The 22,333-nt window shown below is 44.9% G+C and overlaps 1 protein-coding gene across 2 annotated transcripts in view; it reads left to right on the forward strand.

The window, feature by feature from the left end:
* ZC3H7A (zinc finger CCCH-type containing 7A) overlaps nucleotides 1–22,333 on the forward strand; it is a 163,031-nt gene that overhangs the window by 27,028 nt on the left and 113,670 nt on the right. For both annotated transcript variants that reach the window (XM_077448975.1, XM_077448974.1), the window contains one exon: nucleotides 7,701–7,860. In XM_077448975.1, coding sequence (XP_077305101.1) covers nucleotides 7,701–7,860 — 160 coding nt within the window. The remainder of the gene's footprint in view (nucleotides 1–7,700; nucleotides 7,861–22,333) is intronic.

Consider the following 22,333-nt stretch of genomic DNA (forward strand, 5'->3'; position numbering starts at 1 on the left):
ACCTTTTAAACATAAGAAATGTTTGCAAATAATGATGTTTTGAGATGAATATGAAACCCTCTTTCAACCTGAAAGAACAGTTACTGTTTAATTCACTGCAGTGTTATGTTGAACATTGAACTTTGTTTTAAAGTGGCATGCATTCTGTTTTACAAAGAGTTTTTTTTTTTTATCACACCGTGGTGTCTGTTTATAGCAGTGTTTTACAAAGAAGTTGCGTAGAGCAGTGGCCTTCAAACTGCATTTCCTTGTCTTTATTTGGCATAATGGGACACTATTCCTCCCACTGACACCAACAATGGGGCATAATTCCTCCCACTGACACCAACAATGTGGCATAATTCCTCCCACTGACACCAACAATATGGCATAATTCCTCCCACTGACACCAACAATGGGGCATAATTCCTCCCACTGACACCAACAATGGGGCATAATTCCTCCCACTGACACCAACAATGGGGCATAATTCCTCCCACTGACACCAACAATGGGGCATAATTCCTCCCACTGACACCAACAATGGGGCATAATTCCTCCCACTGACACCAACAATGGGGCATAATTCCTTCCACTAGCAACAAAAATTAGGCACCATTTCTCCCCCTAATACCAAAGATTAGGCATTGTTTACTCGCACTGGGCACAGTCCGGCCCCTCTAAAGCCTGAAGGACAGTAAACTGGCCCTTTCTTTAGAAAGTTTGGAGACCCTTGTGTGGAGTTTTGCAGTAGGTAATGTAATGAGCTGTTTTGTCTAACACTCCCCTGCCCCTAGACTGGCAATGCTGCTGACCAACAGTTCCCATGTGTTTCTTCATGCAAAGTGGAGGCACTCTAACATAAGAGATGTGTTACTGGCCAGACCCCCAGGTGAAGGCAGAAATGAAAAAATACTAAAAAAAAAAACAAAGCAGCCACCACATCTAATGATTGGTATGCTGCGATATGTAATACAGTAAGTCCCCTACTTAGTTCTGTTCCAGGAGCTCATTCGTAAATCTAACTTGTTGGTAATTCCAACAAAGATCAGTGCTTGCAGACAAAGGCTGCGAGCAATGATCAGTAAGTTCTGGCAGGGGGAGTCCCCCTGTCAGAACACAAAAGCACAGCTGGGGAGATCGCTCTACCAACATTGCTTCTGTTGGTACGGCGATCTATCAGTTTTTGTTCATTCAGCCCGCTGGGTTGAATGAACAAAAATTGTGAAAACACATGTTCACATCTTTGAAAGTTTGCAACTCGAAGGTTTGTTTGTTGGGGACTTACTGTATATTTCTGGTTTTAGGGTTTAATACTTCTTTAAAGTGATTGTTAACCAAAAAAAAAAAAAGAAGGATCCTGTTCCCTTAAAGCATGTTATACAGCACAAGGCTTGTGCTGTGTAATTTGTCCCCCTATAACGCCTAAAAAACCTGGCTGGTCCTGCCTGGCTATACACTCCCCCCTGTAAGCTGACCACGGTATATTATGGCTGCTGAGCCTTGACACTATGGTCAGTTTACGTTCCTCTGTTATACCCAGCTCTCCTGCCTCTCCTGGGTCAGGGACCGCCCCTCCCTTCCTGCTGCTGAATTAACATTTCATAGTCTATATAGTTCTCCTTGTCACCTAAGTGTATGTCCCCCTGTGCGTGTGTTTTATTAAAATAAGACATTCTTTACCCTATCTCAGAGATCCGATTTCCGCTCATGTGACCCGCTGGATCTTTCCTCCTCTCCTCTCCTCCCCTCCAGAGTGACGTTAGAGGGGGAATCTGGCCCGTCTGCTGCAGCAGTTAGACAGGGAGAGGAGAGAGCCGGCGGGTCACATGAGCAGCGATCTGAGATAAAGTAAAGAACGGCTTATTTAAAAAATAAAATAAAAAACACACACACACAGGAGACCCAAGAGCATTGTATAAACTATGAAATGTGGGTGAACAGCCACTTTAAGGCACGTTGGCAGAACATCAAATGTTCAGCACTTCACTTGAATAGAGTACCAAAATCTAGAGCCCAGAGCTGGTCAGCTTTTTCATTAATATGCAACTCCAGCTATGGCAACCATTAAAAGCAATGCTCCAGTGTTCTAGCAGCCTTGGACCTTGCCACTTGACATAGAAGGAGCAGCTATTTTGCAAAGTTAGGAGTGGGTAGTTTTAGTCCCCTGCTGCTCTGCACGCTTACATAGTGGTGTTAAACGTGTTCTTGGGAGAAAGTTTACCTCTTATGCCCCGTACACTCAATCAGACTATCTGGCGGACTTAGTCTGGCGGACAAACCGCCGGAAAGTCTGCCGGACTTTCCGAACGAGCGGACATGCCCACACACAACCGGACTTTTCCGGCGGACCTGGCGGCAGTCCGCCGGACTTTTGAAATGAACGGACTTGCCCACACACGGAAAAAAGTCCCTTCATTTTGAACACGGCTCCAGGTGGAGGGGACTAGCGAAGGAGGTCAGTGTCGTTGCCTTCGGCGGCGAGATTGACACCTCGCTGGTCCCGTCACCTGGTATGGACTTAAAGGGGAAGCCCTACTCCGAAAAAACGGCGTGGGGGTCCCCCCAGGTCCATATCAGACCCTTATCCGAGTATGCAACCCGGCCAGTCAGGAAAGGGGGTGGGGACGAGCAAGCGCCCCCTCCTGAGCCGTACCAGGCCGCATGCCCTCGACATGGGCAACACCCCAAAGCACCTTGTCCCCATGTTGGTGAGGACAAGGGCCTCTTCCCGACAACCCTGGCCGTTGGTTGTCGGGGTCTGTGGGCGGGGGGCTTATCGGAATCCGGGAGCCCCCCTTTAATAAGGGGGCCCCCAGATGCCGGCCCCCACCCTATGTGAATGATTATGGGGTACAATGCACCCCTACCCATTCAGCTGGTGAAAAATAAAACACAACACAAGGTTTTAAAATAATTTATTACACAGCTCCTGGGGTCTTCCCGCCAGACTCCTCCGCTATCTTCTGCTCTTTTGCTAGCTCTTTTACTAGCGGAGGAGCCCGGCTTTCTTCTTCGTCGCCGTCCGGGGGTCTTCTTCTGACTTCGGGGGTCTTGTCCCCCTCTTCGGTTCTTCTTGCCAGGCCTCCGCTTTCTTCCTATAGCTCTTTTACTAGCGGTGGCCCGGTCTTCTGTCGCCGCCGCCTCTTCCAAAATCGGGGGGTCTTGTCCCTCTCTTCGGTTCTTCTTGCCGGGCCTCCGCTTTCTTCTTCCAGCTCTTTTACTAGCAGTGGCCCAGTCTTCTGTCGTCGCTGTTGCTGCCTTCTCTTTTTATTCCTTGAGATGTTGACTCGATGCTGTCTCTGGCCGCAATGACAGGGACGTGTTGCGCGGCGACTTATATAGGGACAATGGGCGGGGACACCGGGTGATGTCCCCACCCCTTATGATTTCACAGCCCCAGCATCCTCTGGGACTGTGACATCATAAGGGGCGCGGACATTACCCGGTGACCCCACCCATTGTCCCTATATAAGACACTGCGTCCCTGTCATTGCGGCCAGAGAGAGCGTCGAGTCAACATCTCAAAGAAGAAGAGGCGGCGGCGACAGAAGACCGGGCCACCACTAGTAAAAGAGCTAAAGGAAAAAAGCGGAGGCCCGGCAAGAAGAACCGAAGAGGGGCACAAGACCCCCAAAGTCGGAAGAAGACCCCCTGGCGGCGACGAATAAGAAAGACTGGCTCCTCCGCTAGTAAAAGAGCTAGCAGAAGATAGCGGAGGAGTCCAGAGGGAAGACCTCCCAAGATGGAAGAAGACCCCCGGAGCTGTGCAATAAATTATTTTGAAACCGTGTGTTATGTTTTATTTACATTTTTTTTTTACCAAGTGAATGGGTAGGGGTACATTGTACCCCAATACTCATTCACATAGGGTGGGGGGCCGGTATCTGGGGGCTCCTGGATTCCGATGAGCCCCCCCGTCCGCAGACCCCGACAACCAACGGCCAGGATTGTTGGGAAGAAGCCCTTGTCCTCATCAACATGGGGACAAGGTGCTTTGGGGTGGGGGGGGGGGGGCGCTTCCCCAAAACACCCCCATTTTGAGGGCACGTGGCCTGGTAGGCTCGTCCCCACCCCCTTTCCATATAGGCCGGACTGCCTATATGGACTTTGGGGGGAACCCCCGCGCCGTTTTTTCGGCATAGGGCTTCCCCTTTAAGTCCATACCACGTGACGGGGCCAGTGACGTGTCAATCTCGTCCATGGAGGCGCCAAAATTGACCTCCTTCCCTAGTCTCGTCTACCTGGAGCCACGTTCATAATGAACAGACTTTCTCTGTGTGCGGGAAAGTCCATTCATTTCAAAAGTAGCGCATAGACGGCCGGATTATCCGCCGGACTCGCAGTCCGTTGGACAATTTTTGAGTCAAAACTACTTTCTAAGTCCGCCAGACTTTTGGGAAAAAAAAGTCCACCGGAGCCTACACACGCACGGATTGTCTGGCGGACTCTGGTCTGCCGGACCAAGTCCGCCAGATAGTTTGATCGTGTGTACGTGGCATTACAGGCATACCCCACTTTTAAATACACAATGGGATTTATTTACTAAAGCTGGAAAGTGCAAAATCAGGCTTACTTCTGCATAGAACCCAATGAGCTTCCAGGTTTTATTACCAAAGCTTAATTGAACAAGCTGGGGTTAGAAGCTCAATGGTTTCTATGCAGAAGTGAGCCTGATTTTGCACTTTGCAGCTTTAGTAAATAAACACAATTGCGTACCTAAAAGTGGGGTATGCCTGTATTTTACACTGGCAAATGTCCGGCAACTCCCCAGCTTTCCCAGATAAAGGATGTGGGAGCTCACCTGCTACCATTTCTGAATCTTCTACATTGATATGAAATGGTTTGTGAGCACCAGTATATATCTGAAAGAGATTGAATTTGCGCTAGAGATATGTCTCTGTCTTTCAATACTATGCTAATTTGGTCAAGGTCAGATTAACAAAGTGTTTCAGAGATTTATTCAACACAACAGCCAGGTAACTAGTGTTTTTGGATGTCAAAGTCACCAATGAAAGTCTATATACGTCTCTCAATGCCAGTTTCTTTTATGGCAAAGAACTGTGAATTTACAGATTGCAATCCTAGACTTATCAAGTGGATATCCCTATTGGGTAGCTAAGAAGCCTTTATTTATATGTTTTCGAAAGTTGTTTAACAAGAGAGCATGAAAGCTGAAATCCCATCTAATTCAGAGCAAGTGTTTTTCTGGAATATTTTTGTGTGATAGTGCCAAACTATGTAATGCCAACTTCCTAGTAAATATAATATGGAATCAGACAGTAGCAAACGGAACAAAATTTTGAAAGTAGGTAATTCCTGAGTTATTTCACTTAGGTTTATGTCAGTAGTTGTGAAGTATTGCTAAGGCCTCCATGTGGACCTGAATTTCTCCTCTGTTTTGTAGAGGGTGGAAGTGAGATCTTCCATACAGAAAATGTCATTTACTTTAGAGTACCATTTGACATCTGCTTGGTGGTCGTGTTTGTGTCCAGGGGGTATGCAGGCATTTGCTGCATTCAACTGGTGGATAGTGAGTGAGACCTTGTACTACGAAATAGGCCTCTCCGTCAGGTGCAGAGGACAGGCTGCCGGGTTTTCAGACATGTATGCCATAATCATTTGTTGGTATCTGTCAAATCTCTCCAAAAAGATTGGATTTTTGGGCTATGCCCCAAAATGTTTGCCATCTTACCCATCCCAGTGCAGCAACTCCAGCCTCTGTCTGAGATTTGTTGGTTCATTTTGTGGCGTATATAAGGAACTTTGTACCACCTGGTCAAAATGTTCTATCTCATCTCTTTTGCAATATCTGTGTGCGAAATGCAGTATCATTTCCCTTTGATGTAAGTTGTATCTCAAGTTTGCATTCCTATTTTAGGAGAAACAATGGGGAGAGCTCTGTGTCTGGGGAAATAATGAGATTTCCCCCGACTCAAGGCTGAAGAGAAGAGTGTGTGGCTAGTTGGTTCTCTTGATCTACATAGGGATTCAAAGGAAGTCAGTGGGCGTATTGTGTAACAGTATTTGGTAGTAGATAGGAGGCGGTGTCTGAGTATCATGCTCCAAAAGGGTGGGTAGGGGGTGTCAAACATAATGAGGTGATCAATTTGTTGATTGTTAATTTGGGAAAATGCTCTAATTTATCTTGGCTCTTTGTAGAATATAGTCCAGTCTCAAAATGATAGTGTGGTTAATGTATTGATCTTACTTCCATGGGGGTGGATGGATGACAGTGAAAGATGTTAAATAGGTAAATTAGGGTTAAAGTATTAGTTTAATTTTACAATCCCAAGCTGCTCCCCCTTCCTGAATATAATCAGAATGTGCACTGTACACAGTTTAAAAATGGCATATGACCAGGGTACCCTAAATCACTTGTCTAGACCTTATAGTTTCAGACAAACAAGTCGAATTTAATTTATCATTAATACACTATAACTACGGTATACCCCCTTCTTCCTACCTCAGACCAGAAGGTTATCCAGCTCAGTAGCTGTGACCTATGCCCTCTTCTGAACTGGTGGGGCCATCCATGACTGTGCATGCAGGGGACTAATGGAAAAGACATTGATTGGTGGCCTGAAGTAATATTGGGGCAAATAAAATAGCTGTAATGGGGGGATTTAAAGGGTCTCCTCTGGTTCTGTAGTTCTTGTTCTGAATCCAAGAATATTGCAGCTTTCAAATCCCTAGCTGTGGTGGCTGCATCCATTTCTTTTTTTCCAGCTATTTACATGTTTTGTTAGTTCAGAACATACCTTTTGATCCTGCCAGAAATATTATGAATGTGTGTAACATTCTGTGAACTAAACTGATCATTCAAGCAATGGTATTAGCTTTCCCAACTTTTTTTGTGAACTACAACAATCCTTCCTCCCTATCTTATAGACATGAGGAGAGTAGAAGATGTTTTCAGTCCTGATCTGGAGATTAGCCTATGGGTGACATTGCTGCTTCTTCATAGATACAGTGCAGTGAGTAGATAGTATAATTTTAGGACAGGAAGGGTATTATTGGCAGGATTTCTAGGTAAAAATGAAGGGGTGGAAAAAATCATAAAGCCACCACATTTAAGAGCTGATATGTTGCAGTTTATAGAAATTTGTTTTTTTTAATACTCTACTATGGTTGGAACGCGCAGGCCTTTGTAAAGTTGAAAGTTAATACAAAAAGGGTGCAGACAGACAGGCTTTTTTGATGACAGAATATGCTTCTACATACCTGCCTGTCAGCACTGGTTTTCTGTAAGTGTACGCTGAGATGTGCAGCTCCCTGTACAGTCTCAGCACGATTTCATGCCAGGACAAAGTACGTGTAGTTGGGCCTAGCCAATTAAGAGGCTGCAGGGTCTGAATCTTGAAGAATATAAAGTAAGTCTGCCATAATTTGCACATTTTGGGAAAAAAAAACAGTTTTTGAGTTTAGTCTGGCAGTTTCCTTTTAAGTCTAAACATAAATGCAGAGTCTGTCTCACTATATATGCTGTGATGAATGTCTGTCTATATATATTTTAGGAAGGGCTTGTAATGTGCCTGATATGCAGAGGCAGGATCAGCTGTCAGAATGACAGCCAAGCTCTGCAGGACCCCAGGGCTAGTTTAATCAGTGTTAGTTGCCAAAAATTCAGGATTGAGATGCAGGATGCACGTGATATTTAGGATTATGGACTAATGGCACTTGCTTTGTTCATTGTTCTGATCATTTTCTTTTTATTTCAGACTGGCAGTGCTTTACCTGGACCCAGCCGGATTAATGCTTTTACTAGTATGAACCCTCTCTCCACTTTTCCTTGTTATGCGATACAGAATCCATACACTCTTATGATGCCAGCCATGGGTAGTTTTTCTCCTCACCTCTCTCTATCAGGACACCAGAGAGGTAACTGCTTTTCATCATGATTGTTTGCACTAAAACTGAAGCCTGGTACACACAATAATTTTTTTTTTTTTGTTCAACTCAGCTGGCTGAACGAAAAAAAAACTGGAAAACTCTGAAGCAGATGTTAGTATATGGCTGCATGGTGAGCTATTGTGTAATGACAGAGGGACAGCTCATCTCCAGCTTGATCAGCGCTCTCAGCCATTGACTGAGAACGCTAATCGGGTCCCGATCGGCAGACCTGCCCCATCGACATAAGCCAGACCAGCTGTCATGCACACGGGCTGAATGTCGGACAGTTTCTATTGAATCGGCCGATAATGCCCGATATTTGGCCTGTGTCTACGGGGTTTTAGTAAACTGGGCAGATGAGTTAATTACACCCTTTGGATAAAACATAGAGTTAGTGAAAAAAATTTGTCCGCAAACCTGCTTCCCAACAGGGATTCCCAGGAGTGGATGTGATCTGCCCATATATAATCAAATTAAGGGCATTTGGATGAGATCTAAAGTATAACAAATCCTATTTTTTTTTCATTTTGTAAGGTTTGGAACGTATGAAAATCTGTCATTGCAATACTTCACATTATGTTAAACTAGTGACTATGAACCTGTCAACCATTTTAAACCTTTAGTGCCTTACTCCATCTAGGTTTTAACTCCTTTTAGATAGAGTGGGGGGATAGATGCTTTTTTGTAAGGTTTTGTTTCTTTCTGTGATTAGATTGGGGAGTCTCTCACATTTCCTGTCCCTGTGATACCAGAGCAAGAAATGGGGAAGCAGTTGTCATTGGGACAGAAACACAGACACAATCACCTTGTCCCACTCTACTAAAAAAAAAAAAATGTGTGTCCCTGGTGGTCCCAACACTTCTTGTTCTGACAGGAACAAAGGCTACATGCAGCCCTGAAACCCCATGCCAGTGGCTCTGACAAGAACAAAGGACACAGACCGTTTCCTTCTTTATCCAAAAGAAATAAGGTTTTGGCTGAAGTTGGGTTTTAAAAATCCTACTTAAAAAGATGGTGTACTTGTAGTTACCTTTTGGCATTTCCTATAGCGTTAGAAATAGCGCCTCCAATCCGCCCTCAAACTGCTGCTCCTTTGTCTCCAGTGTGAAAGCCCAAGGGCTTTCACACCGGGGCAGCTTATTTGGAGCGATGAAGGAGCGGTGTGTTTACCGCTCCTCCACCGCTGCTCCCCATTGAAATCAATGGGGCAGCACTGTATTACCGCTGGCAAAACGCAGATATTGCGGCGTATTGCGGGCGGTTTTAACCCTTTCTTCCCTGATAGCGTCCGAAATGCACTGCAAATCCGACCGTAGAACGCTGCTAAAAATAGCGGCATTTTACCGCCGACGCTATAGGCTCTGCGGTGTGAAAGGGGTCTTAGGGCTGTGGAATCAAGCATTTATGTCTCCTTTCAGCCTGGTGGAAGCTTTATCCAGCTGCTGCTTCTGAAGCAGCATGTGGATCTCCAGTCTTTTTCCACTGTCTGTCTACTGTACTTGATCATCTCCAGCGACCCAAAACCCCCATCAATAAGTAAGTAAATACCTTGAACACATGCATAATTGTATTCAGGGTGCAGGATTTGTTCGGCTTGAATTTTTGGCTGATTCAGCAGGAATCCGCTATCTATAGCCAGCCTTTGCAGGGAAACAAAGAGGAAGTAAAACCCATCAGGGTTTACTTCCTCTTTAATAGGACAATCGCTAAGAAAAAAACAAAAACACTACAAACAAATATACACAACAATGGTAATTAAGTTTGGATAGCTGGTGAGACAAGGAAGGAAGAGGCCTATGGAATTGGAGGGGGGGTGCAGAGGAGGAGGAGTCTGCTAGTGTTCTGAGACGCCTTCCATAAGAAAAAAGGTCCAAGGACATAAACATGTTGCTGAAAACCAAAAGAGACAAAAGATGAACATCTCCTCCAATGCATACAGAAAAAATAACCGTGTGCCTCTGGTAACAGCATACAATTCAACACTAGAATAGATAACTAAAAAATTATCAAGGATTTTTTTTTTTAATTAAACGTTTTTCTTTCTCACAAAAGTATACAATTTTCCAATGCATATGCAACATTTTTCTTCATTACAATCATTCCACGTGTAACATCTATAGGTAACACATTAAATCGGGGTTCCACCCTAAAGTGGAACTTCCGCTGATCGGAACCCCCCCCCCTCCGGTGTCACAATTGGCACCTTTCAGGGGGGAGGGGGGTGGAGATACCTGTCAAAGGTATTTACACCCACTTCTGGAGTCTATGCCTCTTCCTGTCCTGCCGCGCTGTCTGCTGGGACACACACGGGTCCCAGAGACAGCGCTGACAATTCCTTTTGCGCTACGCGACTCGCGCATGCACAGTAGGGAACCGGGAAGTGAAGCCGATTCGCTTCACTTCCTGATTCCCTCACCTAGAATGGTGGCGGCAGCAGCCGAGAGCCGAGCGATCGATCGGCCTCGGCTGCCGGCATCGCTGGACCCCGGGACAGATGAGTGTCCATTTATTAAAAGTCAGCAGCTGTAGTATTTATAGCTGCTGGCTTTTAATATTTTTTTCCCAAGTACAGTCCCGCTTTAAGTTCCTGATCGATTACAGACACTGTTGCTATGTAGTAGCACATTTGTTTTTTTAAGCATTAGCATACTTTTTCAATTATATTTACTTGAGGGGAGTGGTATGTATGACCCGGGGACAAAGGGAGATGTATTCTCTAGTGCTATACACTTAGGTCAGATGCATTAAGCCAGCAGTCCCAAACTTTGTTATATTTTGCTGGGCACCCTCTATTAATGTAGATTAACTTTTTTTAGGGCAATGTGATGTTTATGTCAGTCTTCCAATCAGATAGTCTGGGGGGAGCCTGCCTCATCTAAAGTTTAGCGATTGTTTTCTGGGCAGAGAATAGTGTCTCATGCATAACATTTTATTGTATATTTGTCAGTGTCAGCATCTGGGAAAATACCCAGTAGGCACGGTTTGGGGTCTAGAATCAACGGGGACCCCATGTTGTCATTAAAGAAATCTACCTCCTGTCCTCCAGAATCCCTGCATGTATGGACAGGATCAAAGGAGGTGGTAGAATGTTCCTGTTTCTCGATTACATAATAGACATGTAGAAGGTTGTCCTTGATTAAATTTAGCCATTCTCACCGGTGTAAGTATGTACGGTGTAGAATGTATATTTGGATTAATCTGTCAAATAGTTTGGGTGAGACAGCTTCATGTGTCCAATACCTCATTACAGTCTCCATCTTCTATGTTCCCCAGGTCTCCTTTCCATCGTGTTTTTATATTATAGGCTATTTTCGTTGAAGAGGGGGTATGTAGCATGTTATAGAATATTGATATTGGTTTCTGGCGATCATCACTTTTGACTACATCCATTATAGGATTGCGGACGAGACCAAGTATCAATTCTGGGAATTGGGATTGAATAGCATGTCGGACTTTTAAGAATGGCAAAAACATGCGATTCAGGAGGGTGAATTCTAATTTTAATGCATCAAAACTTTTTAATTGACCAGCAGTGAGTAAGTGTGAGAGGTAGAAAATTCCCCCTTCTACCCCAGCCTCCTAATCTGGCACAATCAAGAGGTCTTGGAGGGCTCTATTATGCCAGATAGTACAGTGGTCGTTATGATAGAGGCCAGTCTCCATATCTTTCGGTAGTGGGTTAGGAGGGAGTTATGTTCTTATTTTTTTGTACTATTTTCGATGCCTGCTGCTATGGCACACATGGGGTCTGTTGTCAGTTGATCCCAGGTAGGGCATAGGAGTGAAGTGAATCGCTTCCTGTCCATCTTGTCTTGATGGAACAATTGGGATAGTTGGGATGCTAAGTAGTATAGACTGTAGTCCGGTAGTGCCGTACTGGCCAGATCAGTAGGGTTTTTGAGTAGTCGCCATGCTAATTTGTGCCTATTTTTCCCCCAAACAGAAGGTATAGAATTGCATCTATGGTTTTAAAAAATTTCAGTGGTAGATATACAGGGGCGTGCCATAATATATAGAGGATTTTAGGAAGGAGTATAATTTTAATGAGGTTGATGCGACCTAGTACCCCGAGAGGGAGGCGTGCACATATTTGTGTTTTAGAGTTAATCAGTGCAAACAGTGGTTCCACATTTAGAGAGACATAATCGATCGGTGACCTAGTTGCGCTCGCCCCCAGGTATCTCTGATACTATTGACTCACTGTAGGGGTAATTGGTTCTGTAGTTCAGTTTGGGGAGCAAGATCAAGTGGGAGAATTTGTGACTTCTTCCAGTTGATCCCGAGTCCGGAAAATTAGCCAAAGTGTTCAGTTGTTAGTAGTGTCATCAGCGTACAGGTTTATTTTTTTTCTAGATCGCCTATGCGTAAGTCCTGTATCGATGGGTTGCATCTGATAGATATTGCTAGAGGTTCTGTGGCCAGGGCATATAGTAGGGGGGATAGAGGGCAGTCCTGTCTGGTGCCTCTGGATAATTCAAAGGTATCTGACTGCCATACGTTAGCTGTTACTCCTGGCTACTGGGGCCTGGTATAGTAAGCGGATCCATCTAAGAAATTTGGGGCCAAAGCCGTATTGTGCCAGGCATTTCCACAAGTAGTTCCACTCTACCGAGTCGAATGCCTTGGCCGCATAAAGCGCGTCCACTACCCTCTCTCCAACATTATCCTGATGGGCTTGCATGTTTATCTAAGACTGAATGAGGTGTACCTGCCTGGCATGAAGCCGGCCTGGTCTTCATGCACTAGGGTTAGGATAACCTGATCAGGGCGCAGTGCCAACATTTTCGCCAATATTTTGATGTCTTGACCTGGAGCAGGGAGATGGGTCTGTATGATTCGAGGAGGCCCAAATCCTTTCCCCGTTTTGGGGATGAGTATTATAACTGCCTCCCTCATGGATGTTGGTAAGGCGAAAGTCTCAAATAGGTGAGTGTATGGGGTAAGCAGCCGAGGTAGGAGAGTCTCACTGTGTTGTGAATAGAATTCAGTGGGTAGGTCATCAGACCCAGGTGACTTGGATCTAGTGAAGCTGGCAATTGCAGTTGCTATCTCCTTGGTCGTTAGTGGTGCCTCAAGTGCTTCTATCTGGGTTGAAGTCTGTTGTGGGAAGGTGAGTTCTTCTAAGAAGCGATCAATGGGTGTTAGATCATTGGATGTAGTGGTGGTGTAGGGGGAGCTAAAAACTTGTGAAACATTGCGGTTACTGCTGTAGGTTCAGTTAACATCTCACCTGAGGGGTTCCGCAGGGAGATCACTACTGGGGTCTTTCCTCACTGTGAGCCATGTATGCTAAAAGCTTTCCCGCTCTTTCTTTCCGTGTTCAAAGAGTTTGTCTAGAGAATAAAAGCTTTCTTCTAGACATCTCATATTGCAGCTGGTTAACTACTCTAGATTGCAGTCCAAGGTGGGAGGCTTTATCGGGAGTTGGGTCGGTCTCATACTGGCGTTCTGCGAGGCAGAGCTCCTCCAGTATCTTATCTGCCTTTTCAACTCTAGTTATTTTGAATCTATTAATATGAGATATCAGAGTGGCCCTTACATGGAGTTTGAATTAGTCCCATATATTCGCAAATGAGGTAGAGTGAGTGTTTTCTTGGAAGTATCATTTACATTTATCGTCTTTCTGACAATCATCTGGTAATAATAACAGCCAGAAAGGGTTCAATCTCCATGTCCTAGATGGTTTAACTATAGGGACAGCTAGTGTAATCCAGTACGGACTATGATCCGACAAGAGTCTAGGGCAAAAGGCTGCGTCTAGTGGGCGAGGCACTAGTATCTGTGACGGGAGGATAAAGTCTATGCGGGACATGGTGTTGTGGGTGGAACAGAAGCATGAGTATGCTCTGGCGTTTGAGTGTTTGGTCCTCCACAAGTCAGCCAGATTGAAGGATGATATCAATCTGGTGGATGTACAAGATCTAGGAGTCGAGGCAGGCTGTTGTGCTCTGTTCAGGTCTGGATTTAGGGTGGCATTGAAGTCTCCCAGCCAAATGGCAGGAATCGTCAGTTTTTTAGCATGAATAAAAAACATAACGATCTTGGGGTTCTGAGCTCACGTCACACAATTCAAAGTGCAGGGACTTGGTTATGAGCAGTGACACCCCTCTTGCATGTGTGGTATAGACTGAATGATATGCCCAGCCAATTCGTGGCCATTTAAGGGCAAGCTGTATGCGGCCGTCTATATGCGCCTCAACAAGGACTATAATGTCTGCCCTTTGTTTTTTAATGTAGGATAGGACTGCTGTGCATTTAACTTTGTCTCGTAATCCTTTAATGTTCCAAGTTAAGAATTTCAAAGAGGCCATGGTATAGTGTGATGTAAATAACAGAGAAGTTTGATCATATAGCACCATTATGTCACACAAGAGGAGGTCATTACCCTATACATGCTGGCAAGCCCTCCAGATAGTATAGCATGTAGAAATATATTGAACATTGCATTCTGGAAATGGCATTTGTTTTGGTTGCATTGGACTTTTAATATAACAATCCCCCCTCCCTCCCACCCAGCCCAACACCGACCTCAACTGGTGTGGGCATGTTCCCATAACAAAACATTAACTTGCGTGTGAAGTGGGTCAAAAACGTCATTCAAGTAAAACAGTAACATAGAGAAAACCTGCATCTGGGCCCTGAGTGAAAAGGGTTGATGCGGTAATACTGCTCTGGAATAAAACTTTGCAGGGCATAATGTGGTAGGGCTTGTGTGGCATGGGGGGGGGGGGGCAGATTCCAAGGTGAATCTATACCCATGGTCCAGGTCTCTCTGGTAGTGCAAGGGGGGTAAAACTTCACTGAGTAAGTCTTGCATATTGTAATGCCGCGTACACACGAGCGGATTGTATGGCGTACTTAGTCCGTCATACAATCCGACGGACAGTCTGTCGTACTTTCCACTGAATGGACTTGACCACACACGGATACACAAACAGTCCGTCGAAAGCTTGCGCGATGACGTGTACAGCATGTACGACGGGACTAGAAATAGGAAGTCCAAGACACAGCAAAGCACCCTTCCGCCGTGTAAATCCTTTCTGGGCATGCGCCATTCTTAGTCCGTCGAACTAGCATACTGACGACCGTATTGTCAGCTGAAACCAAAGTACGACGGACAGAATTTCGAAAAAACCGAAATACTTAGTACTCCGGACTGCACGCTGAAAAAGTCCGCTGAAGCCCACACACGAGCGGATTGTCCGCTGAAATGTGTTTCGACGGACTAAGTACGCCATACAATCCACCCGTGTGTACGCGGCATAACACTTCTGTGACTCCTAGTATTAGTTCTCCATTTGCAAAGGGGAATGTTTAATCTGCTTGCGGCCTTGGCCTAAGTACTTTGTGCAGTGTGGCCATAGCTTTTTGGGTACACTTGCATGTGCCCGGACAGGCTAGCGTTAGTTTAGAGCAGTGCTTCTCAATTATTTTCTGTCATGCCCCCCCCTAGGAAGAAGAAAACATTTTGCGCCCCCCGCGCGACTGTAAATAGTATCATTTGTCTATAAAATTGTTATAAGTACACCTCTACATAACACTGTATCCTTATTAACGTATATGAGAATAAAAAAAGAAAGAAATGTGGATCAATTTACAAGATAAAATAGCTTTATTAACTGTAGCAGAAAAGATTTAAAGGAGCACAGGATTTAACGGAGCACAATAAAAGCCTTTTCATCAGAACACTGACCTTTTTTGGCTGAATCGGCGGTGTCCCCTTTTATGTGTCTTCAACTCCTTTCTTTTAGGCGTTTTTCTGTACAGAGGACCGATTTCCGGGTCTAAAAGTCACACGGGCGGGTTTGGCCAATCAGGATAGAGCATCATGTCTATCCAATCGGGTCCTCTGCATGTATCACGTGCGTTGGCGGTCACATGGTCCTCCGCGTCGGGCTGCGCTGGGACAATCTCCAGTGTTCGCGCTGGCCCCTCTCTCCAGCCGTAGAGTTGCTAGGCAACCAACGCCGTGTGGGATGCCGCTTGCGAGTGAGTCGTATCATGCGATCTAGACATCCAATATGACAGTATTTGCCGAGGTCAAACGAGCCCCCCTTTACGGAGCCTCACTATTTGAGAAGCACTGGTTTAGAGCATCCTTAATGGTTGGACAGGTTGGTCTCCGAATAATGCACTGTTTCAAGTGATGTATATGAAGGATAGGGCCTTTTCATCTCAAGAGTGGATAGTGGGGTGGGGGGGGGGATAGTGCGAACGGCAAATTGGAAAAATTGAAAATGGAGGCTCGGTAGGAAGTCTACAGTACCTGAAAAAAGTGCAGAGAAAGAGGCTTGTGGTCCCTGGTTGCAGTGTACAGCCGTGTGCTGTATATTGTAGATTTTTTTGGACTTTAATAAAGAGTTTATTGAAAAACCGTACAACAAAACATTCAGACACAGTTTCATTGCGGCCATAAATTCCAATACAGCAGTTATAACATATATCACATGGTGTGTAACATATGGATTCTTATAAGGGGTCAACTAGCTGTATATATACAACAACATTTGTTCCAATAGTGCAGTAAAAATTTCCAATCTCAATTAACAATCTAGACTGTCCTGAATCATAAGGAGTACTATAAAAATTGAACACATAACAATAGCCAGGTATGTGGGAGAGCTAATAAAAGTAGTCCACGCTCAGATATAAGGCAAGAAAATGTAACATCACTTTCTCCCTATGCATTTTTGGTTGTTCACCATGGTTCCTCTAAGCAATTATTTTAAAAGCCATAGGTCATACAATTATTATAATTTTTTTGGCACTATCCGTATCTAACAGATTACATCTGTAATAGTCTGTCTTTGACCAGTTGGGTTGGACCTAGTCCCGGAGTGTCCAGCCAAGGTTGCCACATTGAGTAGAATTTCTATGTTGGTAGGTCATTTTTTCCCGTATTAGCATATTATTTACCATTACTATCCATCGTTCCCCCGTTGGTACCCTTGGAGTTATCCAGAGTCTCGCAATCGTTTTGCACGCTAAGTATAATAGCCGTAGAACTGCTGTGTGGCCATTCGGTGAGAATGAGGGCATCTCCAAGGCACCAAGGAGGCAAACAACTGGGTCATGTAGAATTGCAACTTTAAATACCTGAGAGATAGTGGATAGAACATAGTGCCAGTATCGGAACAATTTTGGACATTTCCACACCATGTGCAATAAATCTCCTTCATGCCTACAGCATTTTGGACATATTGGGGAATCCCTGAACCCCCATTTGTGCAGTTTGGTCAGTGTCCTATATACTCTCTGCAATAAGAATAAATGTGACAACTTGTGTGATGTCGAGACTGATGCCAATGGGGCAGAGGTCAGACATAACTCCCATTTTTCCCTGTCAATAAAACCCAAGTCTTTTTCCCACCCCTTTTTACAGGGTACTTTTAGATGCATCATGCGTTGAATATATTAGTCTGGTATATACTTTCGAGACCATACCTTTCCTATCCTCCGTCAGCAGCACATCGTCATCAGAGGATGCGTCACTGGCACAAGGGAGGATATTCTACTTTCACTTTGTATAGCATGTCTGAGTTGTATGTATATTGTAGGTTAATCATGCGCTTTCCAGTTGGCTTCCCGGCTCTCTAGTAAGGCAATGGTGTCTTCAGGAGTTTCAAAGTAAATGGCACCATCATAGTCTTCTACACGAAGGCGTGCAGGGAACAGCATGGAATATTTAAGGTTTTTGATGCCTAGGTGTCTTTTGGCTTCAGTAAAACTTTGTCTGCATTTTTGTACTTCAGTGGAAAAATCTGGGAAAATGGCCACCTTGAAATTGCCAATGGGTATATTGCCTTTCACTCGTGCCATGCGTAGTCCTGCGCCACGATCTTTGTAATTCAGCAGTTTAGCAATAAATGTACGTGGAGGGGCACCCTGTGGCGACTGTCTGGTGAGCATGCGGTGCACTCTTTCAAGAGCAAATGTGGCTAAAAAGGCCTATCTGCCATACGTTGTGATCAGCAGTTGTTCTAGGATTGTAGTTGGGTCTTTCCCCTCAGTCCCTTGTGGCAGACCAATAAGGTGAAGGTTGCACCTATGGAGCCTGTTCTCCATGTCGTCTTATTTTGCAAGGAGTTGATTGATCTGGTACTGCATGTGTTCGGATACATTCTTTAATGGCGGGATCGCGTCTTCTACCTCCCCCAATCTGGTCTCCGAGGTCTTAATCCGTTCATTGAGCTTCTGAAGGTCAAAACATCCTGTAAAGTATCCTCGTACCTCCTCTGGAGACGAGCGGATTGCTGGAATCTTGGAGTCCGGGCTGGATGGTTTGGGAGAGAGGTGAAATCCGGCGCAGTAGTGCAGTGCTGAGGAGGAGAACTCGTGTACCTCCTCTGTTTATGCTCGTGGCGCTGAACTGACTGGAGGCAGGTGGATCTCTGGGACCCTGGAGCCCACACTGGAAGGTGGCCAGAAACTGGAGGGGAACCAATATGATCAGGGTGGTCTCCAGATTGGAAACGAGGTGGATTTATCAGGCTCAAACTTTCCTTTCCTTTGGAATGAATATTGAATGGGACATTAATTCCTTTATTAATAATGACTGAGATATAATTATGTCTTTTTTTGATTACTTTTTTTCTGTCAACATTTAGCTTTCTATGCTTTTAGAGGGGTTTACTATTTTTATTTTTATTGTGTTGCTACGCGTGTTCATTTTTTAATTTTATTATTTAAGATTGCTAAGTATGAATTTTATTGTATTCCATTGGTGTAATATTGCTTGTTAACCACAAGATGTCGCCACTTCCCAAGCTTACTCGTCCACATTTTTTTTTTTTTGGCTATATGTGCACAAGCTCTAGCCTTCTTAGTTGTGACTGGCTTCTGATTGAGGTTCCAGTTTCCGGAGCGCAAGCTACTTCTGGTTCCTGGTACGACCTTAGCCTCCGGTGTTTACACCAACCGGTCCCCTATAAATAGAAGTAACTTGCACATGGTGCCGTTCGGACGTGAGTAAGAGGAGCTCCGCCCAGCCTTGAGCCTAAGCACCTCCCAGACATTCCAGCAAAGACCTCTAAACCCCGCTCCATGCTCAGGAAAAGGTCCGGAACCGGGTCAGGGTCCCATCTGCCTTCCACCGGCAACATTAAAAGATATTTGGCTGCGGAAAGATCAAGCCTCGGCGCACGCGGCAGACAGGCCCGATCTCCGAGATTGAGTGTCTCTCCCTCCTCACACGCCGCCTCCGCCAGGGAAAGCTTGCCGGCATCCTCCTGCTGCTCGAACATCATGGAAGACGCTGCTTCGCCCGCTGGCTCAGACATGACATTCCTGGTGAGAACACTTAAAAAAGCACTTGTTTCATGGACTAGAAAAGGCTATTAAGAAAGAAATCACAGCGGTTATAGCAGACATGACACATATTTTGTCTAGGATTGAAGATGCAGAACAGCGTCGGGACTCTCAGGCAGTAGCCATTAAAGAGATACAAGACACGGTGACCCAGCTAGCCCTTGCACACCGAGCCTCCCTATACAAACTTGAGGGCATCGAAAATCGCAATCACAGAAACAACTTGGGATTCAGTGATTCCAGAGGCAACCGGTGACAATGATCTTGAACCATCAATCCGGGGCATATGCAATACAATACTGGGTAACACGGTGACTGACCCGCTGCGATTCGACAGGGTTACACTGGGCTCTGTGACAGCGCAATATCGCATCTGACCAGCCTCGCGATGTCATATGCAGGCTGCATTATTTTGAGGATAAAAACGCAATAATGGCCAAATTACGCAACCCCCTCTCTATTGATTTTGACGGTTAAGATCTTCCCTGATCTCTCCAAGGAAATGCTAGATTGTTGCAGAACCTTGAAACCTCTTTTGGAGAACCTCCGTTCTGCTGGAATCACATAAAGATGGGGTTTTTCCTCTTGCCTCATAGCCACTAAAAACGGTCGCTCCCATACACTCAGATTTCCTGAGGAGCTTCCCAGTTTTCTCAACCTATCACCAATGGAGCTCCCTAACTGTCAGGATCTGATCCCAAAATTCTCATCTCCACCAGATCTTCAATGGAGGAAAACCTCCCTCGAAGAAAAGGCGTACCTCAACCCCCGGTTCCACTCAAAAGCATAACTGAGCAGGACATAGCTCATACCGATCCCACTGCAGACCCTTTTCTTTTCTTTCCTTTTTTTTTTTTATTTATTTTTTTATTTGTGGCGCCACTCATCATTACTACGCCCACAGTGGGATGCTCTGACATAGGAGTTCTCAGACTACTCCTCTAAGTATCTAGTAAGCTGTAGTAAGGGAGTTTGCTTTTCAATGGATACCGAGGCTTTGGTTACTAATACTTGGTTCGGTACAGGTATATATGTTTTGTTTATTTCTTTCCTAAGGGTTCCTGTTATATTTGCTTTATAGTTTATACTCTGGAGTTCATTCTTTATAGTTACGACATGTGGTTTCTCTTTAGGCTGTATGCTGGCGTGGCACTCTGCACTTATACACTCAGCACAGCGTCTCTCTGCCTCCCCTCCCCCCCCCCCCCCCCTCCGATGGGGCTGGTGAGAGTGAGTTACCTACCCGATACAAGTTGTGATCCTCGTCGGAGGTATCTGACGGTGGCTTGCTCTCCCCACCCCTCAGGGCTCACTGCAGTTTGCTGAGTGAAAACCAGGTATTTTTCCTGAGATTACTGATATGTATATGCTTTTTTCATTTAAATCTTCTCCGTTTCTATCTTCAGCTCTTTCTCCTTCCCTCCTCTTCCCCAACTTAAGCCCAAGGGTCGCTTGGTGTTATGGTGATGGCTACGCTGAAAGTAACCTCATATAATGTGAGGGGCCTTAATGTGGCTGCAAAGAGACATCAAATCTCATGGGAGCTAAAAAGGTCTAATTGCTCTATCGCCTTTTTACAAGAAACGCACCTAACGCACTCCACATCCACCAAATTGTCCTCACCCAACTTTCCCCAATGGTTCTATAGTCTTTTAGATACCAACAAAGCTAAAGGTGTGGCCATCGGTTTCAGCAAGTGCACACCCTTTCGCTTAATAAATATGATAGTGGATGATCATGGGCTTTTCTTATTCCTTAAGGGCTTTTTAGGTAACACCCAGTGTACTTTAGCAAACGTATATGGTCCTAATTTCAACCAACCCTCTTTTCTTATTCACATCATTAATAAACTCTCACGATTTGCTGAAGGAGTAACTATTACTCGCAGGGGACTTAAACATGCCAATCGACCCTATATTAGATACATCTCAAGGCCGATCCACTATCTCATGTAAACGACTAGCAGCGGTTAAAAAGAAGCTTGTAGACCTCCAATTGATGGATGCTTGGCGTCGATTCCACCCAAAAGAAAAGGACGGCTTATTTTTCCAAAACACATCAATCCTAATCCAGGATAGATAACATTTTCATAGACCACCACCACCTTCCCCTACTTCAGCAAACATAGGCACAGTGACTCTTTCTGACCATGCCTTCCTTAACACAACGATCCTACAACTGGAAGTTAAACGATTCCCTCCTCTCTAATCCAACGGAGGTCTCTATACTATCCTCACATCTAACGCAATACTTTAAAGAAAATAAAGCCTATGATACCTCCCCAGCTACTGTTTGGGAGGCGCATAAAGCCATGATCAGAGGCCGCCTCATTGAAATAGGAGCGAGGGAGCATTGTCAGCGAATTGAACAGGTGCTGCTCCAACTAGCTAATCTTGATCGAAAACATAAGTTCACCCAACACATGACAGACCTTGAAGCCCTTACACTTAAGCGAGAAAGACTGAAAAGCTTACTAGACTTGGAAACTAGAAGAAAATTCCAATGTATTTCCCAACAACTGTATGAATGGGGAAACAAACCTAGTAAACAGTTGGCTAGATCGCTTAGAGCGAAGAAGTCATCCTCATTCATCCCCAAAATGAAACTTCCATCGGGAGAGGTTGCGCATGCTACCCCGATCATAGCTAAAGCTTTCAGAGATTATTATGTAGATCTGTATAATGTACAAAACAGTCTTTCCTCCCTCTCTCAGGAAGTCCACACCTTTATGCTTAAATACTTTAGGGTAGCTAAATTGCCGAAACTCCCCAAATCTGTTTTTAAAGATCTGGAAGTGGATTTTTCAGTTGAAGAATTCCAAAGCGTGTAGAAAACCTCTCCCTCTGGGAAAGCCCTTGGCCCGGATGGGTTCACCGTGCTTTATTATAAATCATTTGACGACATTCTTCTCCTTCACCTTACAGCATATGCTAACGCAATTTCCCAAGTCTCATTCCTATGCCCAGAATCCCTTTCTGCCCACATATCAGTCATCCCTAAACCTGGGAAAGACCCCACACTGTGTGGAAGCTATAGGCCAATTTGCTTATTTAATATCGACATTAAACTCTATGCCAAGGCCTTAGCGAATCGGTTACTTCCCCTTCTACCGAGATGGGTCTCTGCTGATCAATCCGGTTTCATACCTTCTAGA

Source organism: Lithobates pipiens, unplaced genomic scaffold (genome assembly GCF_037356315.1).
Source record: "Lithobates pipiens isolate NorthernLeopardFrog02 unplaced genomic scaffold, aLitPip1_a1.2 Scaffold_22, whole genome shotgun sequence".
NCBI classification, from domain to species: Eukaryota; Metazoa; Chordata; class Amphibia; order Anura; family Ranidae; genus Lithobates; species Lithobates pipiens.